General features: G+C 35.5%; 2 protein-coding genes across 2 annotated transcripts; both read left to right on the top strand.

Moving 5' to 3' along the window:
• Positions 1-7,946: 7,946 nt before the first annotated feature.
• On the top strand, positions 7,947-15,490 carry LOC132170669 (ATP-dependent RNA helicase DEAH13). Its single transcript, XM_059581733.1, has 12 exons — positions 7,947-8,250; positions 8,435-8,511; positions 8,758-8,830; positions 8,924-8,986; positions 9,067-9,116; positions 9,219-9,279; positions 9,458-9,823; positions 10,621-10,866; positions 10,971-11,201; positions 11,913-12,026; positions 12,114-13,349; positions 13,919-15,490. Exons 2-12 carry the CDS (start codon positions 8,483-8,485, stop codon positions 15,422-15,424), a joined length of 3,975 nt encoding a protein of 1,324 aa, XP_059437716.1. The 5' UTR covers positions 7,947-8,250; positions 8,435-8,482; the 3' UTR covers positions 15,425-15,490.
• Positions 15,491-17,025: 1,535 nt separating this feature from the next.
• LOC132172726 (large ribosomal subunit protein eL19y-like) lies at positions 17,026-19,408 on the top strand. Its single transcript, XM_059584283.1, has 5 exons — positions 17,026-17,189; positions 18,014-18,136; positions 18,505-18,818; positions 19,033-19,103; positions 19,189-19,408. The coding sequence occupies exons 1-5, from the start codon at positions 17,078-17,080 to the stop codon at positions 19,211-19,213; spliced, it is 645 nt and encodes a 214-aa protein (XP_059440266.1). The 5' UTR covers positions 17,026-17,077; the 3' UTR covers positions 19,214-19,408.
• The last annotated feature ends 4,597 nt before the right edge of the window (positions 19,409-24,005 follow it).

Genomic DNA, 24,005 nt, shown 5'->3' with positions numbered 1-24,005 from the left:
TTAAAAAAGTGACGGAAGTTTTGAAATTTGTGCACGTGAGTCAAATTATTATGATTTCATTGAAGGAACTCCATAAGAAATAAATCTCTCTTACAACAAGGGTCAAGTAATTCCATTCATGATTTTTGATCAGCTCCAAGGGTTGTCCTTTTGGCCTGTGTAGAGAGTTGATACAAGACATCAACTATGATGTTTCTTCAAACAGTTATTTGAGTACTTTCAGATGTCAATCTGAATTTAGGGCTCTTATGAGGACTGTTTGAATTAATAAAATGATTATGCACCAGCTCAAATACTTAAAGAGGGTTGCTTGAAGATTGCTATAGAGCTGATGATCAATCATGAATTCCTAGGAATCTGATGCAGTAGATTTCAGTTGGGTTAAACCTAACCACCTTCTTGTAGCATACATGAGTTAATTATGACTTTTCAGTCTTTCTGATTAACACTAACACCTACCCATTTTGCAAATGATTGAACATAATTTGACTGCGCTGATGCCGAGCAAAGTCTTCCCCGAATCGGGATAGAAAGAAATTCCTTTGAGTCATTCTATTAAATTGACACCTATCTTTATAGTACATGATTCTTACACGTTCATGAAAACTATATGTTTTAAGAACGGCTATCAGATTAATAGACAAAATTGAAATGAAAGAGACAGAATTAAAATGAAAGAAAACTTTATTTGCAGACCTCGATGCTAAATATGAATGGTGTGGCATAATGAACTCCTCAAACTGCATGGGCTCCATGCGATTAATGAGTGATAAGTACATTTAGCTCATGATTGTCTGGTAAAGCAAGATCAACATCAAAAACAGGTTCTTGGAACTTGGTTTTGTACATTGCATGTACGTGTGGAAAGGATAAACATCAAAAACAGGTTCTTGGAACTTGGTTTTGTACATTGCATGTACGTGTGGAAAGGATAAAGATATATAATTAACTTGAAAAGACTTAAATTTGTTCTGTTTCTTTTCTCTCAGGCTCTCAGATTCCACCACAAATGTGGCGAGTCATGATTCACTGCACGCGGCGTGCGTAGCACGCCCGTGCAGGAATCACTTTTTTAAAAAAAAAAAAAAAAAAAAAATTTTTTTGCACGCGGCGTGCCATGCACGCCGCGTGCTCTTTATCTTTACCCCAAATGTGGCTGTTCATGCAAGAGTCTTTATCCATACATATTGAAGTGTTGATAGCTACTGGCTGTGATGACACTGCACCAACCGATGGATGCCGGCCGGGTTTCAAATTGATTTTGATTGGTCGACATGAGAATTTGCTCTCACAGTCCTGCAGATCATTTGAGGATGATTGTTGGTCTATCACTTTCGTTCTCACAATAATTTTTTAATTTGGTGGTTGGTTTTGATTTCTTGGCTTCTCTGGTTTTATCCTTGTCGGTCAATGGTATCATATAATGCTAGTTTAGGGTAGGTCCTAGGAGGTTGGACCAAGCAAGAAATAAATAAAAAAGCTTTTGCAATTATTTTCTTAAATTTCAAAACGCTCAATTTAATATATATAACTTTATAAAATTTGTAATATTAGAGTATTTCTAGCAGTATTAGGTATTTTACCTAGTGAAAAAGTACAATTCTTTATTTTAGCTATTGTTTTTTCACTACACACTCCAACAGATTCTCTATTTCATTCTCTACTTGCTTTAAAATATTATTTCTGATTTTTTTTTATTATATTACTGCCAACACTTAATTAAAGGGAAAAATAAACACATATATAGAAATCATTCATAAAAACAAAAATAAACACATATGAGGAATATCCATCTCACATGCAGGTACTAATTCTTAAAATTAATAACATAAATAATTTTTTCATCCAACTACAATTGATTTGTTTCCACGCAATAAATTTTTTTGCATTAAATTTTTTCATCCATCTGCAATTGATTTGTTTCCATCTGTGTGTTTCCATGAAATAAATTTGTTCTACATTCAATTTTTTCATCCAACTGTGTGAAGAAATTTTGTGAGCGAGAGAGATAAATTTTGTGTTTGAGAGAGAGACGTAGCAGATATGAATGTGTTCAGAAAAAATAAAAAATGTTAGGTGAAAAGAGATGAAATAAAGAAAAATAAACAATTTTTATTCATTTAGTGTGCTACAGTGAATAGCTCCAAATTGCTATTCACTGTAGCAATATAACTATTCTAGCTAATGGCAAACTACTCTGTTGGAGCTAGGGCTGTTAAGTGAGCAAAGCGTTTCGCGAGCAAGCTCGGGCTCGGCTCGCATAAGCTCGGCTCGTGCTCGACTCGAATATTAAATGAAGCACTTCATGAACACAAATCCTGGCTCGAATATTAAACGAAGCAAGCTCGGCTCGACTCGGCTAAGCTCGTGAACAGCTCGTATAAGCTCGAGTGTGTGTGTATATATATATATATATATACACACACTAAGTAATAGATAATTAATTATAAATCTCATAATTATTAAAACCTTAAAATTGCATTTATATTTAAGCGTTAGAGAATGAAAAATTCTAGACCCTTCGTGATGAAAGAGAGAGAGCAATCATTAAAAAGACCTCGATTCAATTAGAGCAGATCCAAATGAAAGGAAGAAGAATCAAGCAGAAACTATTGAGGGAGATTGCGAAAGGCATAAACTATTGATGAATCAAACAGACCCAAACACTATCACTACATGTCTGGTGAGTGAGAGTGAGAGAGTGGGAAATGAGAGTTCAGGTGGAAGATCCGTTGTGACTGGTGAGGGGGATTGAGAGAGAGACGTTAAAAAAATATTTTTTTGTAGGGGGCGTTGTCCCAATATAATCTGAATGCAACCTGTTAACTTGTCCCACATTGTTAATAAAACATCAATGTCCAAGTTTGCTTATCTATAAAAGGATGCATATCCTCTCTATTTGAAACCAAATGCCTTGCTATATTAACTCAGGCTCCATACTCGATTAGCCAGGCTAAGCAAATACTCATATGCAAACTAACTTCTTAAGCCATTTAAGAGTACTTGAAGTTAAAAAAAAAAATTAAAAACAAAAACATTAAATATAAGAGCCAGCTCGCGAGCTGGCTCGGCTCGACTTATTATTAGCTCGAGCTCGATTTTTTTGGCTCGCCCTTGAGCTCGACTCGAGCTCGAGCTCGAGTAAAATTTAAACGAGCCAAGCTTGAACAAGGGAAGCTCGCTCAAGCTCGGCTCGTTTACACCCCTAGTTGGAGCTAAAAGAGAGAGAGCAATAATAGCTAAATATAGCTAATATTAGTCTTCTAGCTAAGCTGCTGGAGATACTTTTACTCATCTGTTGTGATTTTTTGTTAAATCCTAACAAATGACCCCAAAATTACCGGTTTAAAAACTAACAAAATTAAAAGAAAAAAATTTGTTAGAATTTTTTTTTGTTGTTAAAAAATCTGTAATTATTTAAAAATTAAATAATTTTAAAATACATGATATAAATGACATTTCACCTTAAATGAACGTGAGAATTACGTGCATGTATTTTGCGGTGTTAATTTAATAAATTGAGTTAGAAAAAATTATTTCAACTCAATTTAAAAGAAAATTTTGTGGATGATCAAACTGCAAATGAAATGTTGAGAAATCTTTTGTTCTTATCAAGATGCTTTGACAAGTTTGATGGCTCTACTTTGTACGTAGCTTGATTTGTTTTGTGGAACTTGTTCAAAAAATAATAATTCTATAGGGTGCCATTAATGTTGTTTGTCTCAAATTTAAGAGAAGAGAAGTTTATCATGTATCTTCAATTAGTCAAGATGTATCTATAAAATAAATGTTAGGGGTGGTGGTCCGCAATTATCTTTGTTTTCTTGTGCAAGCTTTAATTTATGTTGCAGAAATTTATTCATAATTCCTAATGACTCCCTCTCATTTTCTAGCATTCGTAACCACTATCTAAAGAAAAATAATGATAATTAACTATGTCTCTATTTTCATAAGGAGAAATGCTCTGGTTTTAAAGGGATCTTGGGCCCTATCTAAGGACATTAATCATTGAAGATATTTTCTCTCCGCTTTGGTCAGTGTCATGTATAGAGAGAGTGCTACACGTGTTTGCACTCAATTTGAGTGCAAATCCGTTATGCCCTCTCCTTCCTCCCTAATATATATATATATATGCAAATCCGTTATGCCCTCTCCTTCCTCCCTAATATATATATATATATATATATATATATATATATATACACTAAGGCCTAGTTTGATTGATACCTTTAAATTCATCAAAACGCATTAACTTCTATCGGTATCAACAAGAGCTGAATTGACAGTATTTTATTCCTTTATTTAGTTGTAATAATACCTGAATAGACTAGCTATTATATTCCTTGTTTAGTCTCAAGCAATGTTCCTCAATCCCAAAACTACACCTGTTTTATGTCACGGAATGGGTCTCCTCTCCCTCTCAAGTGGACATGTCAAAATATATATATACTTTGTTTAGTGTTAATACATGTTATGATTAGAAATCGTATTGTGATCAAATTTAAATACCCTTATAATACAAATACAATTTATATTATTAAGGATTTTTTTTTTTTTTTGAAATATAAACAACTTTACTATAATTTTTTTTTTTTTTAATTATGTCAGGTATGTGGCTTTTTTTTTTTTTTGGTGATTATGCTACAAAATTATTTATATAAAAAAAATATAGTTGGAGAAAACATAATCAAACTCAATCTTGAAATAAAAAAAATATAGTTGGAGAATGTACAGAGAATAAAAAGAAATCAAAAAATAGATTATATATTTGTATTTTATAAAAACCTTGCAGATTCTGTTTCTCTGTCAAAGAAATAATTAAAAAAAAAAAACTGAGAAACGGTATAGAGAAGAAAGACGGAGAAACAAAATAAAAAGAAAAAAGGTATATAAATAAAAAAAAAAAAAACGATCTGAGAGAAGAAAATCAGAGAAAACTAAGATGGTGGAATCAAAAGAAATCAAAAAAAAAAAAAAAAAGAGAAACATTACAAAGAAGGGAGATGGCACAAAGAAAAAAAAAAAAAAATTCGCTTGCACTTACAGAAAAATTGTACCTGAAGAATCAGAGAGAAAAGAGAGAGAGAAAGAGAGACAACGAAATATAAAAACGAAAAAAAGATAAACAGAGAGATAGAGAAAGAGAGAGAGAACGAAATTTAATCCTACAAGTGGGGTTTTTATAGCAATTTATATGATTAATTTAATTCCACAAAAAATGATTAGCAAAGCCACTCATTTTTGAGTGGCTTCACTAACCTTGTGTGTATGAGATTAGTAATCCCAAGGGAATAAATTATTCTCAGGAATAGAGTGTTACCAAATAAATGACTAGCTATACCTAGTGTTAACTAGTCTAATCTAAGGGTCTATTCCGCAAACCAAATGGAGCCTAAGTAATGATTTGATGGGATTTTCCATAATATTTAGTATCATTTGCTAAAAAAAATAAAATAATAAAAAAAAAAATAAAAAAAACTGTTAGAACAGTTCCCAAACGAGTGAATCACACAAATAGGAGAAATGGTGACCTGCAAAATAAATAAGAATTACTGTGGGCAAAACCCGATCAACCCGCCCCAATCCGCTCAAATTTGATATATATTTTTTTCGAAAACGGGCTGAAGTTCGTCACGGGGCAGGGCGCCAGGGCGGGTTTTGGGTAGAAACAATTTTGGGTACCCGCTAATAAGCCCAAATAAAAATTAAAAAAAAAAAAAAAAAAACCCACTTCTAGTTCTAGGTTCTCTCTCTCGCCTCCTCTCTCTCGCCGCCTTCTAGAAAAAAGTAAAAAACCCAGCCTCCCTCTCTGTCTCGCCGCTCCCTCTCCCTCGCCAGTCGCCACTCCCTCTCTCTCGCCGCTCCGTCTCAACTCTCAGGTATCTCTCTCTTTCATTCTCTCTCTCTCACTCTCTCTCTCTCTGGGAAGTGTTGATTATGTTGGGTTGCAGTATCTCTCTCTCACTAACAGATTGGAGGGTTGATTATGTTGGGTTGATTTTTGGTCTCTGATTCTCAGGGCCCGTTTGGGAGTGCGATTTCAATAAGTGCGATTTTAAAAATTGTGTTTTTAAAATCGCTACTTTTTAAAATCGCACAGACGTTTGGTAAAACATATTAAAAAGTACTTTTTTTATCAATTCAGTGTTTGGATAACATTAGCATATAATTGCGGTTTCATGACCAAATTACCAATAAGGATGAACAAGACAGAAAAAAAAGAGAAATGAAGGGTTTTAAATATATTTTAGGTGGGTATTCTTGGTATTTTTTTCATTCCCGTTTTAAAAAAGGTAACTATTGCGCCAAATATCTTTTTAATAGAAATCGTGATTTTGTTTTAAATTCGTACTTTTTCAAATAAGCACCATCTAATCAGCTTATGAAAATCGCAGATTTTTTTGCGATTTTAAAATTTACGTTTTTAAAATCGCAATCCCAAACACCCTAAAATTGTGATTCAGTGAAAGACAAGTGCAAGATCCATAACACCCGCCCCGGCCCAATCCGCGGGCCGCAAAACCCCAAACCCGGCGGATAGGGTTAACTGTATCCGGGTTACGGGTAGGTTTTTTCAAACCCGCAAGGTACGGGTCGGGTGGCAGAAATGGACCCATGCCCAACCCTAAGAATTAGACAAAAGAGATAGGTGCATGTGACGATCAACGCCAGTTGTAGTCGCCGGTCTTGGTTCCAAAATTTTCAGGCCTCAATGTTACCCAAGAATTTCGGGGGTTGGCTTTAAACTAGCGATTGTAGCCTTCGATGATCATGGCCTTGACCAATCGTGACAACTGTCAGTAATGGGTTTCGAGATTGTTGTGGAGATTGTGACAATGGGTAGCGGAATTCTCGGTAATGCTACGTTATCGAGAATTCTGCAAATAGTGGATTTTAATGACTTGTGGGGGCATGTGTGTATTGGCCCTATTGGGGGATCTGGGGGGCTAGGGTGTTAGGCCCATAAAGAACTTGTTTGGTTCCAAGGCGGGCCCATTGCCCAACAAAGGATAATTTTTTGGAGTGGGCTTTGGATTACTCATACGAGCATGTCGTGGGAATATGAACTTTTGCTGATTCATGGATATATAGAAGGGGACCACCACCCTCAAATTATGGATGTCGACCGTTGGATGTGATGTAACGGTTCAGAACAATCTACTAAAAAAATTATAATAAAATATTATTTTTATTTAAAAAAAATCAAAATAAAATTAATAACTTTTTTAAAAAAATTTGTAAATTTTTTTTGTAACGGCCACCACTGTTTAAACGCTAGGGGTGGCCGAAGTCACCCCAGACCAAACCACCCCAAGGGCTAAAAGAAAAAAAATAAATAATAAATAAAATAAAATAAATGGTTGGCTTTTGGCCGAATCACCTCAAGGGCCAAAGACCACCTTTTTTTTAATTTTTTAACCCTCAAAGGCCAAAAGCCACCCTAAATCGCACCCCTAGCCTCTAAGAGTGGTGCCGACCACCACAAAAAGATATCAATGTTTTTAAAGTTTTTTTTAATTTTTTTTAAATAAAAGAAATATTTTATTATGATTTTTTTAGTAGATTGTTCTGGAATTCAACGGTCTAGATCCATAATTTGAGGCCCTCGAATTCCCTAATCCATATAAAAGGCGTTACCAAAAAAAAAAAAAAGAGTTAGCATTATAGTTGTTGAGTCATAATTCCGATGTAACAAATATCTCTAAGTAAACATAGGCTTCTAAATGAACCGAGGTGTCTATCAACAGCTCAAAAGCTCGACTTGTTTAGGTTGTTTAATAAATAAATCGGGCCTGAAAAAAGAAAAAAGATTGCTTTATTAAATAAGTCCAGCTCGTATATCCTTGTATAACACTATTTATTATTATTGTTATTATTATTATTATCCGTGAACCGGAATAGGAATTCCCACCAAGTTCTGCGCCCAAACGGCCTTCTTCAACAAAAGAACCCAATCGCACGTCTTATAAATCACAACGAAATTTGCAGCGCCAACGGTTGCTTCCCACGGCTGCACACCGCCGACCTCCTCACTTTGCAGCCGGTCACCGTAGAAACAGCACCCACCACACCACACCACCGGAGCAGCAGTGTAACGCCGTTCAGCCCGTCACCAGCATCCCCAGAGCAGCACTGCACCGCCCAGCCACCGGAGTAGCGCCGCTCAACCACTGCACGAGACGACGGCGATTCACACACGGTCAGAGCAAATGATTCACCCAAATACCGTGAGAGCGACGCCCTGCACAGGTAATTCGCCCTCCACAAATTGCTTATAGCAATTGTCTGAAATTTCTATTCGCTAAGTTAGCCATACGGCATCTATACTTAATTATATAGATGAAGATTAATCCTAAACTAGTAAGGAAAGGATTTGTTAATTTAATAGATTAATAATAAAACTAACTTGAGGGTTCCTAACATTATTTTCCAGTGTAAATTTGGAGACTAATTGGAAGTTTCAAAGCTAAAGAAGAGCAAAATGGAGGTCTGCGGAAAACGTTCATGGAGGTGAGTTAGATTTTTGCTTGGCTTCAGGTGTTTGGTTGCTAAGAAAAGTCGGAAAAGAAATAGAGAAATTGCAATTTTTGAGTCTTAAAGCTTGCCTAGCAAAGCTATTTTTTGCTTGGTGAAACCGAAACAGTGAAGTGGTTGGACTCAACTATAAAAGATTGCCAAATTACTTCAACTTTAAAATATTGCCAACTTCTCATGTTTAATAAAATCTTTTTATTTTTTTATGATTCTGTTTCATAGTTTGGAAGGTTGTGATAGCAATGCACTAATCTTGCCGGATAAGAAAAGGAACAAAAGGAAAGGCATGGATAAGGTATGCACAGCAACAGCGAACTGATTAATTTTTTTATTTTATTGTTAATTCCTATGTTGGTTTTATTGAAAGTTTACAATTGTACTTGTACAGGATAAATTAGATAAGAAACAGAAGCTAAGCAAATCTCAGAAAAGAAAGCTGAAGAAGTTGGAGGTGCGTGCGCGTGTAATTGTGTCTTCTGTTACATTCTTGTGTATAGTAGATTGAAATTGACTTTGTTTTTGTTTGTGCAGGAGGAGAAGGAGAAAGCACTTTTGCTGGCGAAAAGCATTGAGACCTTGGAGTATGTCATTGTGTTTTCCTGAAATGATTTATAGTTTAATTTGTTTCCTATTAGAGAAGCTCATGGAATTTTTACAAAATGCCTTAAAATCTATACTTTCAGGAAATACAAGCTTCCAGAGGATGCATTTCCTCTTCTGCAGTCTTCGCGAGATATTGGCCGTGTTAGTATTGTTTACTCAATTTTATGTTTTAATTGTTTTGTGAAACTCTGTTTTGATGTTTTTTAATCTTAATTTACTATGTTAGTGCAGGCTGAAACTATGAAAAATGCTATTTTTTTTAACGTTATAGTGACATCATGTGAAATTGTATTTACTTGATGGTATTATATTAATATAGGCTGAAACCAAGAAGGAAAAACGTAGCAGGGCTGTGCTAGTTTCTAAGGCTGGATTGGAAGTTCCAGACAATGACCAGCCTTTTGAGAGAAAGGGTAATGATATGGCTGATGGCAGAACTGAGGCTGAGATGGAAAATATTCCTTCAAGTCCAGATTTCGACGAGGATGATTTATTGCAACCAATTATACGGGAAAGAGAAGCCCTGAAGAGTGCATCTGAGATAGACAAAATTCCTTCAAGGCAAGATTTCAAGAAGGATGATTCATTGCATCCAACGATACCAGAGAGAGATGCTGTGAAGAATGCATCTGTTTCTTTGGACTCCTTACAAGGGGCAGCATGTGGCACTGAAATAAATGGATCTGTATGTCTAATCCTGTACTTTTTGCTTTCCCCTAGACAACCAAAGCAAAGGACATATGTGTGTCCTAGAGTTTTGGCTAGTGTATATGAACATAGAACTATTCATTCCGTGGACAGTTTCTCACAGTTAATGATCTAGTATTGTTTCTTAATATTTAACTTTTCAACTCAGCTCAACTCAACCTAACCTTGAACCCAACTGATTTGAGTTAGCTCCATGAATCCTTTGTATCAAACATTTACTTTAAACATTATATGTGGCGTGCCATAGTTGTTTTATATCTTTTAGTTTTAGCTTCCATCTTACAATCTTTAGCTTTTCAAAAAGCATGACATATATTATGAATTCTGAACATGTCATATGACACTATAGATTACTGCTCTTAATTTGTTGTAAAAGGATTTTACCACATCCTGAGCACTTGTAAAACTACCAACAAGCTAGTATATGGAGGGAAGAGGTTCAATAATATATGGGGCAGATAAGAGAAACTACAAGTCTTTGAAGAGAAGTTATCTAATTTTACTATTCTTTAAGATGATAATCTAAATGAAAGTTTAAAAATATATTTTTTTTATTAATTATAAAATGTCAACAAAATAAGTCAAGTTTTGCAGTTACAGTTTGTATGGTTTGCATTTTACATCTAATTGTGTACCAGAATACAAGAACTACAATTCTGTCTGTTCACAGTGTCATGTATGACAGAATAATAAGAACTAAAATTCTGTTTGTTTGTTCATTTCTGTATATGTTATTGTTGGCTAATCGGAGACTGGGCATTTGGCATGTGACAGGGTAAGGCAGATGAGGGCCAAAAGGTCGATTACAGCAGGACAATCAACCTACAAGGTTTCCCTGCACAGAGACCTCTAACTGCCCCAACTGTAGTGCATGTATCTAGGCCAATTGAGATTCAGAATACAAGGAAGGATCTTCCGATAGTCATGATGGAACAGGAGATAATGGAAGCTATAAATGACCATACAACTGTTATCATATGTGGAGAGACTGGGTGTGGTAAAACCACTCAAGTTCCTCAGGTGGGTTTTGCTTAATGCTTGATTATTGTATACCGCCCAAATATAAACTAAATTTTCCCCTTGAGTCACTATCCTGACTCTGCATTTTGGTTGACATTGTTCAGTTTCTTTATGAAGCTGGCTTTGGTTCAAGCCAGTCCGGTATTAAAAGAGGTATTATTGGTGTTACTCAACCACGTCGTGTTGCTGTTCTTGCCACTGCCAAGCGAGTGGCACATGAGCTTGGTTTCCATCTCGGTAAAGAGGTTGGGTTTCAAGTTAGGTATGACAAGCGGATTGGAGAGAGTTGCTCTATCAAGTTTATGACTGATGGAATTTTACTACGAGAAGTTCAGGTTTTGCTTCCCTGACTATACATTCTTCTTGTTGTTATGATGTGAACAGCCATGCATAAAAATGATCACTTTTGACAATACTTATACATGTTTAGGTTTCTGTACAAGTTGGATAAGTTGATATATGTATGTGTGTTTTCATTGTCTGTTGTGTGTGGGTATATGTGGATATTAAATTTCTGTTAAAATGTACTTTCATTGTCTGTTGGGGCTTCTCAAATATTGAGATTCTGCTCCTTTGGTATGGATCCATTAATTAAGATAGTTTACAAGAAAAATAAATAAACAGGTGAGTGGGAGAATTTTAAGTAATGCTACTAATTGCTATGCTGAAAGGGTTTAGACTTGGTGTTCACAGTGGTGATGGCTGATAAGTTGGTAAAATTTTAAGTAATTTATTGTAATGGAGTTTTGTTATCTAAATCCTAAGCTTTTTACTTTGTTGGGGAAAGATTTTTTTTAAGAATTGTAGTATTTGTATGCTTTTCAGCATTATGCATGAGATATTGTTAGTTTGGCCTTTGGACTGGGGACCAAAGCCTCATTTAGTTTGATTTTCACTATTTAGCTTTATAGATGGATTTCTTCTTTTTGCTCTGGCATCTGTTAGTATGCCATGTTTGCTTGTGTGTTTTACATCAAGTACGTTCAGTTTAAAATGAGTTGCCCTCTCTTTTGAACGTTGTTGAGCTCAAACCCTTTTTGCTGCAGAATGATTTTTTGTTGAAGCGTTATTCTGTCATAATTCTCGATGAGGCTCATGAGAGAAGCTTGAACACGGACATACTAATTGGAATGCTTTCACGTATAATTAGAATTCGCCAGGTATACTTACTATTCCACAATCCAAAATCAAGGCTGATGGTTCATCTATCTTTTCTCCTTATCATAAGCTCTTGTGCTTTATGGCAGGATGAACACGAGAAGCAGCAACAAATGTTGCAGTCAGGACAAAGTGTAAGTACAGAAGATATGATATCTCCATTAAAACTTGTACTGATGAGTGCCACCTTGCGAGTGGAAGACTTTATTTCTGGGAGAAGGATATTTCATGATCCTCCACCTGTTATAGAAGTTCCCACTAGACAGTATCCGGTAACTGTACACTTCTCAAAGAGAACAGAGATTGTGGATTATGTCAGCCAAGCATTTAAAAAGATCCTGGCAATTCACAAGAGGTTGCCACATGGGGGCATACTTGTCTTTGTCACTGGCCAGAGGGAAGTACAACACTTATGTCGGAAGCTACGTAAAGCTTCAAAGGAGTTGATTATGAGAACATTGAAGGGGAATGCTGGGAATGATGACACTGCAGTCTCAGAAACTAGTCCAGTTGAGGATGGAAATGTGGAGATTAATGAAGCATTTGACTTTGATGGGAATTCAGTTGACCAGTATACTGACAGGTTCAGCTCTTATGAGGAAGACGAGGGCAATATGGATGGGGAAGATTCTGATGTTTCGTACAATTCAGAGACAGAGAGTGAACTGGAATTTGATGTTGATGATGGGGACCCATTGCATCAGACATCCCAAGAGGATGATCGTAATCTTGTAGATGTTTTAGGGGAGGATGGGAGCCTTGCTTCACTAAAGACTGCTTTTGAAGCTTTGGCTGGAAAAACTGCATTACATTCTATATCTGATTACAAACAGACTCTTCCTGTTAGTCCTGAAGGATGCTTAGACCAATCCAATGCTAGCACAGGGAAGAAAAAGGGAGGCGAAAATGATTTCTGTGCTGGCCCATTGTGTGTTTTGCCTCTTTACGCCAAGCTGTCTGCTGCAGACCAGCTTCGTGTTTTTAATGAAGTCAAGGAAGGGGAGCGACTTGTTGTCATTGCCACTAATGTGGCAGAAACCTCTATAACTATCCCTGGCATAAAGTATGTGGTTGATACTGGGAGAGAAAAGGTGAAGACCTACAACTCCTCCAATGGCATGGAAACGTACGAAGTACAGTGGATAAGTAAGGCATCAGCTGCTCAACGTGCTGGTAGGGCTGGAAGAACTGGGCCTGGACACTGTTACCGTCTCTACTCTTCTGCAGTTTTTAGTAATATACTTCCTGACTTTTCTCTTGCTGAAATATCTAAAATGCCTGTTGACGGCATCGTCCTTCTCATGAAATCGATGCGTATTGATAAGGTTGGTTAAATGTATTTGTCAGTGCTTGATCTACCTTTTTCTATAATCTCGCGGGGCATGGCTTTCTATGTGGTATACATTTGGTCAGATAACATGTGTTGAGGCTTGTTTTTGCTGGACAAAAGTAGACCTACATGCAAAATCTCGTGTATGATAATTCAGCTTGATGATTTACATGAACATATTTTTGGGGTGGGGTTTTTATTCTTTCTATGCTTTTCCCCAACTGTCCATAAATTTCATCAATAACATGATTGATTTGTATAATTCGGTCAGATATTGGTGTTGGACTTTGTTGAGTTGTGAATCTTATTTTCTATGCATGACTTATCACCAGTGTTGTGTTCATGGTTTTGGGTTGCTGCTGCTTGGTCCATAAGCAGTAACCACTTCTTGTTTTGTTCATATGTAAGCCTTTTCAGTTGATACTGTCATCAAATTAGTATTTAGTTTGTGGAAGTTTTGGGTGGTTTAGTAATTCAGGAACTACCTGATCTAACTTCTATTTTTTCTCGTTGAGATTTGGAGATTTGCTTGTTTTGATAATTTGGTTCTTTGTTTTATGCCAGGTTCTAAACTTTCCATTTCCAACTCCTCCCAAGACCACTGCATTAGTTGAAGCAGAGCATTGCTTGAAGGCTCTTGAAGCACTTGATAGCAATGGAAAATTGACACCCTTAGGGAAAGCCATGGCTCGTTTTCCCATGAGTCCACGCCACTCCAGGATGCTCCTTACTGTTATCCAGACTATGAGGATGGTGAAAAGTTACACCCGCTCAAATCTAGTCTTGGGATATGCGGTTGCAGCAGCTGCTGCTTTGAGTTTGTCAAATCCTTTTGTCATGCAGTTTGAAGGAAGTCACGTAAATAAAGATGACTTAGAGCAGGATGAGAAATCTGGTTCCCTGGATAATGAGCAAGTCATTGACAAGCAAGAAAAATTGAGGAGAAAGAAACTGAAAGAAACTGCAAAAGTGACCCGTGCAAAATTTTATAATCCTAGCAGTGATGCTCTAACTGTAGCATATGCTCTGCAATGTTTTGAACTTTCTGGAAGCCGAGTGGAATTCTGCAATGACAATGCATTGCACTTGAAAACCATGGAGGAAATGTCCAATCTGCGAAGGCAGCTTCTTCAACTGGTTTTTGAAAAAGGCCTCTGTGGCACCGAGCAGGATTACACATGGACTCATGGAACTCTAGACAATGTTGAATATGCTTGGAGGGTTTCCTCCAATAATCCCCCTCTTTTACTGAATGAGGAAGAGATCTTAGGCCAAGCTATCTGTGCTGGATGGGCAGATAGGGTTGCCAAACGCATTAGAGGAGTTTCAGGACTATCAGAAGGAGACAGAAAAGCACACGCCGCTCGGTATCAAGCTTGCATGGTAAAAGAAACTGTGTTCCTCCATCGTTGGTCATCTGTTTCTAGCTCAGCCCCTGAGTTCTTGGTTTACAGTGAATTACTACAGACAAAACGACCATACATGCATGGTGTGACCAGCGTGAAATCAGAGTGGCTTGTTAAATATGCTAAGTCTTTGTGCACCTTCTCCTCAGCCCTTGCAGATCCCAAACCTTTTTATGAGCCTCAAAGTGACCAAGTATTCTGCTACGCCATTCCTACTTTTGGACCTCATTTATGGGAACTTCCCTTGCATAGTTTGCCAATCACAAATGATGCGCAACGAGTAGCCGTGTTTGCTTATGCATTGCTCGAAGGCAAAGTGTTACCATGCTTAAGATCTGTTCGTAATCTTATGGCAGCCCCTCCTAGTTGCATTTTGAGGCCAGAGGCATCAGGTCAAAAAAGGGTCGGAAATCTTTTGAACAAGTTAAAGACCAAATTTATTGATAGCTGCACAATGTTAAGGGAGGTCTGGATGGAGAACCCTGAGGAACTGCATTCAGAAATGCTGGGCTGGTTTCAGGAGAGTTTCCACAGGCACTTTGAAGTGCTTTGGTCACAAATGCACAAAGAAATTCTTTTAGAACCTCAAGAACGTTTTCCCAAAAGGGAAAGAGCTAAAAAAAAGCAGTCTTTTTGTGTAAAAGCTGGACTGGAGATATTATGATTATTTATTGTCGCTATAAGTATTTAGGCTTTGTTATTTTAGGTAAATTACACAACTTTTTTTTAACTGTTTTCTTTTTTTTCATCCCACCAAAAACAATGAAAAGGTCCAAGGCCAAGATATTGAGCAAAACAAAGCGGGGGACTTCGTAGTTTCTCATCAAATTCATTATCGTGTCCATGGGATTTTTTTTTTTTTTTTTTATCCGTTCATTTCCCAATTTTTTTATTATGACTGATTATTATCTCTTTTAACTTTGTTTAATAGTTTCTTTAAACTGCCAATTATAGCAATATCCTCCTAACTTAATAGTCTTCTTATCAATAAATCTCATTAAAGTTTAATCTAAAAATGTTGTGTATAATTCATATGATAACTCATTTGATTTGCACACAAATCTTGAGATGAGAGGGTCAAAAAACCAATTCCAGATGGCACAGAATATAAGAATCAAGTCTTTTGGGATGTATATATATCAGAAACAATCATCCATTTGTTTAATGGGCAAAGTTTTTTCCAAATTAGGGGGACAATTCTTTCGAATTGATCTATTAAACTAGAACTTGTGATTTTTATATTCATTAAAAAAAAATGCATGTGAGAATTATATGTTCTATTAAAAATGCAAATGACAATGAGACCTGCTTCTATAGGGTTGTGGCACAAACTCACCATTTTGTACAATTCAATGAGAGATTGACATATCATCTCAGTACGACTTAAAATAAGAAAATAAACACACCAGATCATAATCTCACCTTACATATATGGATGTGATCTGGTGTGTTTGTTTTATTTTCTTAAGTTGTATTAAGCTAATGTATTAATCTCTCATTGGAGGGTTTGTGCCACAACCCCATATAAGTTATTCTTTATGACAATCACTTGTTCTAAATATTAAATATATATGTTAGTCTAATAAACTGTGTTGAAAGAATTTTAAAGAAATTGTCCTTTGTTTTATTGATTGAAGGTTTCTTTATTTTGAATAATGCTACTCTTCACACTTATTTTACATTGGTTGATGTGATGTATTTTAAGTTTTTGTTTATGTCAATCACCACGTTACTTGGTATAAACTGTGTAGTAAATGAATGTGCTTTTAGTTTTAAAGCTTTTTTTTTAGTTTAGGTGGGTAGGGAGTAATACTTGGAGTTACGTTTCACTTGTCACTTTAAAAATGATGTGATGTTTAAAATCACCATTAAGCTTGCGATTGATTATTATTAAATTTTAATCAAATAGTAATTTTAAAAGCCACCTCATTCATAGAGTGACAAAAGATGAACACAAGAATAACTTCTAAAATTATTGATGGCAAGGTATAGAATAAAAGCCCAATTCTAAGGATCCTTCCTTGTAGCCTTTTTACCGAGCAATTAAAATGAATTTTTTTTTTTAAAAAAAAAAGCCCAATTCTAATAAAGAAACTTTTGGAAGCCCAAATTTATTGCTTAATCCATGACACGTGTACGAATCTCTCACCGTCTGAATAAAAATCCAGCCCAAAAGGCCCAATAACGGCGAACCCGAGCCTTCACAAACCCTAGCGCTAATCGCATTTCTGTGGTCGATATATAAGGCCTCGCTTTCGCTAACTCTCATCCTCTCTGCCATAGCAGCAACCACAAAGAGAGAGAGAGAGAGAGAGAGATGGTTTCGCTGAAGCTCCAGAAGCGGCTCTCCGCGAGCGTGCTCAAGTGCGGTCGAGGAAAGGTGTGGATTGACCCTAATGAAGTCAACGAAATCTCCATGGCCAACTCTCGTACGCTCTCTCTCTTTCTCTCTCTCTCTCTCTCTCTCTCTCTCTCTCTCTCTCTATTTTTTAAGTTTTTGAGATCTGTTTTGCTATGTGGATCGGTTTGATTTTAAGTTTACTTCTTCGAGCATTGTTTGGTTGCCGAGAAATCGTGTGCGGAAGGGAAGAAATGAAAACATTTTTGAGTGTTGGTATATACTGCAGCTTTTGTAGTTGCTGGTGAAAATTGTGAGTTCTATGTTAATTTTTATGCTTTTTCTCTGCGGAAAAAAAATGTAGCGTTAGGGTCTGAATCTGATAGGTTTTGTTTATCTGGGCTAGGGTTTTAGTTCACCGTTAGGGTTTTTTGTGATTTGCTTTTGTTCAGTTAAATTTGAATTGGACGTTGAGTTGTTTGATTGATTGTGAAGTATGATTTGATTAATTGGTTTATTTAAAATCATAGTGATTTTGCGTTCTACGGTTTTGCTACAGAAATTTTATTTCTTTGTTTGCACAGAAAAGTTTTGGCTTCATTGACTCTGGTTTTCTCCTTTACTGAGTTCTGTCGGATCCTGTTATTAACAGAACTTAATGTTGAATATTTTGCCTTTTGTGTTTTGAAAAACACTATTCAATTGTAAACTGTTTCTAGTATTTCGTATATTATATTCTGTTTCTATGTGCCATTAGGCTTCACCAATATGGAAATTGAGAAGTGTTGAATGTTTTATGGACCCTGAATCAGAATGATATTATTAAACATTCAGTACTAAATATTCTATCTGGAATTACTTTTTTTTTTTTTGTGTTTTGTTTGGTTATTAATGTCTGTGGATTACCGAGTGCAGGCCAAAATATAAGAAAGCTTGTTAAGGATGGTTTCATCATCAGGAAGCCAACCAAGATTCACTCGCGATCTCGTGCACGCCGCATGAAAGAGGCCAAGAGGAAGGGGCGTCACTCTGGATATGGTATTTCCTCAAATCTTGAGAAATATAGAAATCTGGTTTCAAGTGAAATGAATTTGAACTCAGGATTTAGTTGAATCATTAACACATTGCAACAAATTCTCCTATATTTCTAGGTGGAAATGTACACATACATGTAGTTAGTCAAGATGTTATCTAGCTGCTGATCAATTGGTGAAGTGCGTCAGTGAATAAATCTTCTATACTTATTTGAGAAAACTGAGATGCTAGAATTGATATGCCTCTTTGGGAAACATTATGATATTTGCTTAATGTTGCCAATAAGGCACAAAATGGTTAGGGATTTGGTTGCGGTTGGAAGAGCAGAAGTTAGTGTACATTTTATATAATTAGTTTCTTATTGCTTTCAGGTAAACGTAAGGGTACAAGGGAGGCAAGGCTCCCCACCAAAATTCTATGGATGAGGAGGATGCGCGTGCTCAGGCGCTTGCTCCGCAAGTACAGGGAGTCAAAGAAAATTGACAAACACATGTACCATGATATGTACATGAAGGTCAAGGGTAATGTTTTCAAGAACAAGAGAGTCCTAATGGAGAGCATCCACAAGTCCAAGGCTGAGAAGGCTAGAGAGAAGACCTTGTCTGATCAGTTTGAGGCAAAGAGGGCAAAGAACAAGGCCAGCAGGGAGAGGAAATTTGCCAGAAGAGAGGAGCGCTTGGCGCAGGTAAGGTTTTTGTTATACTATTTTATGTTAAGCTGCAAATGCTCGTTTGGGTACAAGAATGTTTTGTACATTATGCAAATATGATCTCCGGCTATGGTTAAAAGAATGATGGTTAGAATTGAGGCCAACTTGCTGCTGATCATATGAATAGAGATTCAGTTATTATTGATACCTTGGATTATGACCTTGTTGTGTTCTTTGTCGAAACACGCAGGGACCTGGAGAAAAACCAGTTGCTCCTCCACCAGCTGCTCCACCTGCTGCTGCTGCTGCTCAACCTACTCAGTTAGTACAGTAGATTTTGTTCCTCACATATTTGATTTGAGCATTTGTCAATATGATCTAATAAGTATATTTCTTTCACTTGCAGAGCATCTAAGAAATCCAAGAAGTGAGCCCATTATGAAGAGCACTGAAGGATGTATGCCCTTTGATGGTCCATTTGTCCTCGGTTACTTCATTGCTAGAGTAGTTTTGACAAGTGTGTGTGTTATTCGTTGGTTTTGGAACTCGATAGTTTATATTCTAGATAAAAGGAGGCTTGATATTTTGGTACTTTGCTTAATTAATGGTTTCTTTTATTTTGTTAATCGGTTCCTCCATTAGTTTTGAATTTGAGTTGGTAGTGGAGATCTCCAGGATATTTTTCTATTTTATCTTGCACAGTGCAAATGGTTTACAAATTTGCTCTTACCTAATGGGGTTGAGGCGAAATTTTCCAAAGAGTGCTTCAATTATCTGTTTATCCAATTTAGCTGATGAGCCCAAATACTACTGTTTTGAGGCTGATATGTGAGCTAGTTTTATTCAATGGGCATGTCAGCTAGAAGTGTCGTTTATTCTCTTAATAAAGTAAACTGTAATGAGCTAATGATATGTTTTAAATTAGGGAAAAATATAGGACCTCTCAAACTGATTGCCGTTGGTCTCAACCTTCTAAATGTACAAAGTAGCTTAATAAACTATTGACACGTGTCAAAGTGATCAGACCGTATCATGAGTTTTTTTACTTGAACTTCCTTAAATGCACTTATGTAAACTGTATAGACTCCTCACCCATCCCATTGACGCCCATCTAATTACCATTAAAAAGCCAGGGAGATCCGTTGAGATAAGGATCTTATCAAGTTGGCACAGACCGCCTAGAAACCAACTAGCAAAGCAGAGTAAAAGGTATCTTTGCGTCTTGGATGGCTTTCTTTACCACCATTTTGTCATCAAACTCAAATTCCGTATTCCTTAATTTTCATCCCCACTTCCTCAATCGGCTCTGGCTTCTCCAGTTCTGGCACCGGCGGCTCTCTTTTCATGGCAGGTTTCTCCACGACCTCCTCCCTTGCAGGCTTTTGGTACTCTCAGGCCATGAACAAAGAACGAAGAAGAAGAAGAAAAAAAAAAAACAGACAGACTGTCTGCTTCTTCTATCTTCTTCCGTCGTCCAAGTTGCTTCCTCTGTTCTTATATGTATATTCACATGGACATTCAAAATGTATAACAGAGTAAACAGAAACACATTCAATATGTTTGATGAAAGACCTCAACCAGTTGACTAGGTTCGTGAAGTTTGGTTTCTATTTAAAACTGTAGTGTTTTACATCAATTCACATTGTACATCTATACAGAATATGTAATCAAGTGGAACTCTAATCTTAAGAATTCTATCTAGGATCAGATCTTCTCTGTTTAATCAAACTTGGTCTCTGTTGTTCACTTGGGCTGAAAGTCTATTGTATGGTAAATCTTTAGTTGCTTCTATCTTCTTCAGTTCCGTTTCTTTAAATCAGTTTCCACAAACTGTTTTGCTAGTTACTTTCTTGACCGTTTGTGCCACCCTAGTAAGATCCTTCCTTCAACGGATCTCTATGGCTATGGCTTTCTTATAGTAATTAGATTGGTTAGGAGGAGCCTTTACATGAGTAGCCACTTTGACACATGTTAGTAGTTTATTGAGCTACTTTAGTACCTTTTGAATATTGTAAAGACCTACTCGCAAAAGGCTGTGAATTTGAGGCATTTTTATATTTTTCCCTTTAAATTAAGTTCACAGATTAAGATAATTGGAGACTAGCAATTTCAACTCTCTCTAAAAGTGCCATGTGTTCCTTGAATATATGAGAAATATATAATGTTTTTTTCTTAATGCTATTGAAAAAGTATACAAGAAACATATGCTCAAATTCACATAAACACATGCTATTAAAAAAATATATACTTCTCAAGTGCAAATTCATATAGCACTTTTCGAGTTTGTGTTGTAGAAATTTTCCTAGAACCCAATTTGTAAAAAAAAAAATTGTTCATGTTATAATTACCAATATTTAATATTATTATTGTTAGAATTAATAATAATGATATTGTTATTATTGCTAGCGATCTAAGCTAAATCAACACCTTCAAGTTGAAAGGGGCCCATTACGGGCAGCATTATGGATAACGGGCTTCTGGGCTTGAGAGTTGTGAAAAGACCAACTAAAATTTGGGTTGTCTTGAAGAAATATATTGCACAAGTCGCCACCATATACATCGGCCTTCTTTATGGACTTTACAATGATTGAGAGATTCTGGATTGCGCTGATTGGATCACCAGAATTTATTTAAAAATCATCTCATTTTGATAATTATCTAAATCAGTTTTATACCATTTATACAATATAATAGAGTTTGTTAAGTTATTATTTCTAATTGGAATTCTATCAAATGACAAAATTTAATCTTTTATTTTATTGCTATCAATAATTTTTATAAATCCACCTTCTTTGTTAACGAGAAAAAAATTTCATATTCACAATTAAATCCAAGATTATAAATTTATTGTTTATTAGTTCTGTCAATGATACTATAATTTTTACAAATTTAGTACCTTACAGCATTTATTTTCATATAAATAGGAAAAAGTCAACATACTACTCTCAAACAATGTCTCATCAAAATTTTGAATTACGACAATATCCTCTCGAACTACCAAAAAATTGCCATTGTCTCCAATGCCAGCAAAAAGATAAAAATGACCACAAATTTTTGTCAATAAGACAAAAATATTCTTATAAATTCAAATTCATTTTTTTTTTTTTTTTTTATGAATTTTTATTTTATTTTACTAAGGATATTTTCATTATTAACAATTTTTGATAGTTTTAAAAATATTATCGCAGTTAGGGGTGGGTATCAGTTTGGATCGGTTTGGTAGAGCAATTTTCGATCAGTTAATCGAAATTGTTTGTTAAATTGGTTAAATTCACTGATTACATTTCGACAAGGATTTATTTCAAAAGTTTTGGTTAAACGGATATTTTGGTTAAAATCGGTCTAGTTAATCTGTTAACTTTGGGCTTTTGTAATTGGGCAAAAATTGATTGTTTTGGGGTCCCAAATTGTTTTTTGGGGGGACTAAAATAGCTTATTGAACCAAACAAATTCTAAATAAGCCCATTAATTAACACAATAATAGTCCACCATACATAGGTTCTACACTTCTAATAATAAAATGGATGTAGAATATTTATTATTGGTTACTTATCAGTTAATTATATTTATTATTGGTTAATTATCCGTTAATTTGGTTAACCGATAAAAAAATATTTATATCGATTAAAAGAACCGAATCAACGTCGGTATAAAAATCCTTAACCGATTATTGATTGACTTCTAGCAATAAGCGGTTAATATTAATTCAGTTGCGGTCAGTAGACAGTAATTACCCACTCTTAACTGCAGTTAAAAGTTTAAACAAATTATTAATTAAGCAATAATTTGAAAAGATAAAAAGACTTCCGATGCAAGTAAGAGAGATGTGAAGTACAATTTGTGTGATAGTACATTGTAGAAGCGTACGAAAAGGCTGCAAAAATGTGAGAAACGTACAAGTTTTGTGAAGGCTCCTTAATCTATAGGCGCCCACTGGCTAGGGACACTTCCGCCGCGTCCGTCATTAATTTTCCTACGGAAAGGAAACGAAATGCCGAAACCAGCAGCGCTCCCTGTTTTCCGGTAAATGGAATTTGCAAGCCCGCCAACAACCAACAACCCCACACAACATACGCGTCTTAAACCTTAATTAACTTACCTTTCAAACCTACCTTTCAAACTATTTATTATTTAATTTATTACATCCTAGATTTGGTTAAGCACACCTGCCCGTGAGATGGAGAATAAATAATATCTACCTCCTCGGCCGCAAAATAAAAGGTGTTATTATAGCACAATATACTCTTTAACTTTGATTCACTTTTTTAAATATATATAAAAAACTTTTAAAAACCCTTTTGCAATAGATTTTGAATAATGCTATTTACTCTGATTTCTTAACCATTAGGGGTGGTTTCCGCCTAGGGCACCAAGGGGGTGGCTTGGCCACATGGGGTGGCTCAAAATGGGCAAGGATTTTTATTTTTTTATTTTTTTGAAAAAAAAATATATATTTTTCAAAAAATTAATTAGGTGTGATGATGTGGCTACTTATGCCAAATGTCAACTTTTAATTAGTCCACGTGTCAATCTGTCTTAACAACTAACAGTCAATAAACGAAAGGACTAATTTAATCATTTATCAAAACCACAAATTTAAACCGGTGACTTTCATTTCATAAAGCATAGCCCCTTATAAACCACTATAAATCTCTTATAAATTGATCTTGCTAATTATTAAATAATTAAATTTATTTTTTGATTTCATAATTTTTTTACGATTAAAACATTGATGTGCGAGTATTTCGAGCATTTTTTTTTTCGAATAAAATAAAGTTTAAGTGTAGCAACTTAAAAATCTCCCTAGCCAATTATCTTTTTTTTTTAAGTATTGAAGAAAAATAGAATTGGCGGCATGAAGTAAATATTTTGACTAAATATATGTAGACTTGAGTCCTATAAAACATGGGAATTTTATGAAGCACAATTGCTCTTGGGTAAATAAAAAGAAATATATATATATATATATATATATATATATTTATTTTTTTTATCTTTTGGTTCTTATATGAAAAATGGGTAGGTTTAAGTCAAATTGAAATGAGAAAAATTCAATTTTTTTCATTGTTAATAATTGACATTTGTGATTAACACATAATTTTCACGTAAAAGAATTTCTTCCCACCATACATAATTGAAAGGACAAAAGTTGCCTCCAATATGGTGCAAAATGCAATCTCCAAACCGATTAAAGAAGCTGTACCAAATCAAAACAAAAGGACA

Source organism: Corylus avellana, chromosome ca2 (genome assembly GCF_901000735.1).
Source record: "Corylus avellana chromosome ca2, CavTom2PMs-1.0".
Classification (NCBI taxonomy): domain Eukaryota; kingdom Viridiplantae; phylum Streptophyta; class Magnoliopsida; order Fagales; family Betulaceae; genus Corylus; species Corylus avellana.
Note: the sequence above shows the minus strand (reverse complement) of the source record. Positions and strands in the feature narration are given on the sequence as shown.

Coding starts and splice junctions, on each gene's coding strand:
- LOC132172726 (XM_059584283.1), top strand. CDS start 17,078: ATGGTTTCGCTGAAGCTCCAGAAGCGGCTCTCCGCGAGCGTGCTCAAG. Junction 18,819..19,032: donor GAGAGGAGCGCTTGGCGCAG/GTAAGGTTTTTG, acceptor CGAAACACGCAG/GGACCTGGAGAAAAACCAGT. Junction 19,104..19,188: donor GCTGCTGCTCAACCTACTCA/GTTAGTACAGTA, acceptor TTTCACTTGCAG/AGCATCTAAGAAATCCAAGA.
- LOC132170669 (XM_059581733.1), top strand. CDS start 8,483: ATGGAGGTCTGCGGAAAACGTTCATGGAG. Junction 9,117..9,218: donor AAAAGCATTGAGACCTTGGA/GTATGTCATTGT, acceptor CTATACTTTCAG/GAAATACAAGCTTCCAGAGG. Junction 9,280..9,457: donor CTTCGCGAGATATTGGCCGT/GTTAGTATTGTT, acceptor ATATTAATATAG/GCTGAAACCAAGAAGGAAAA.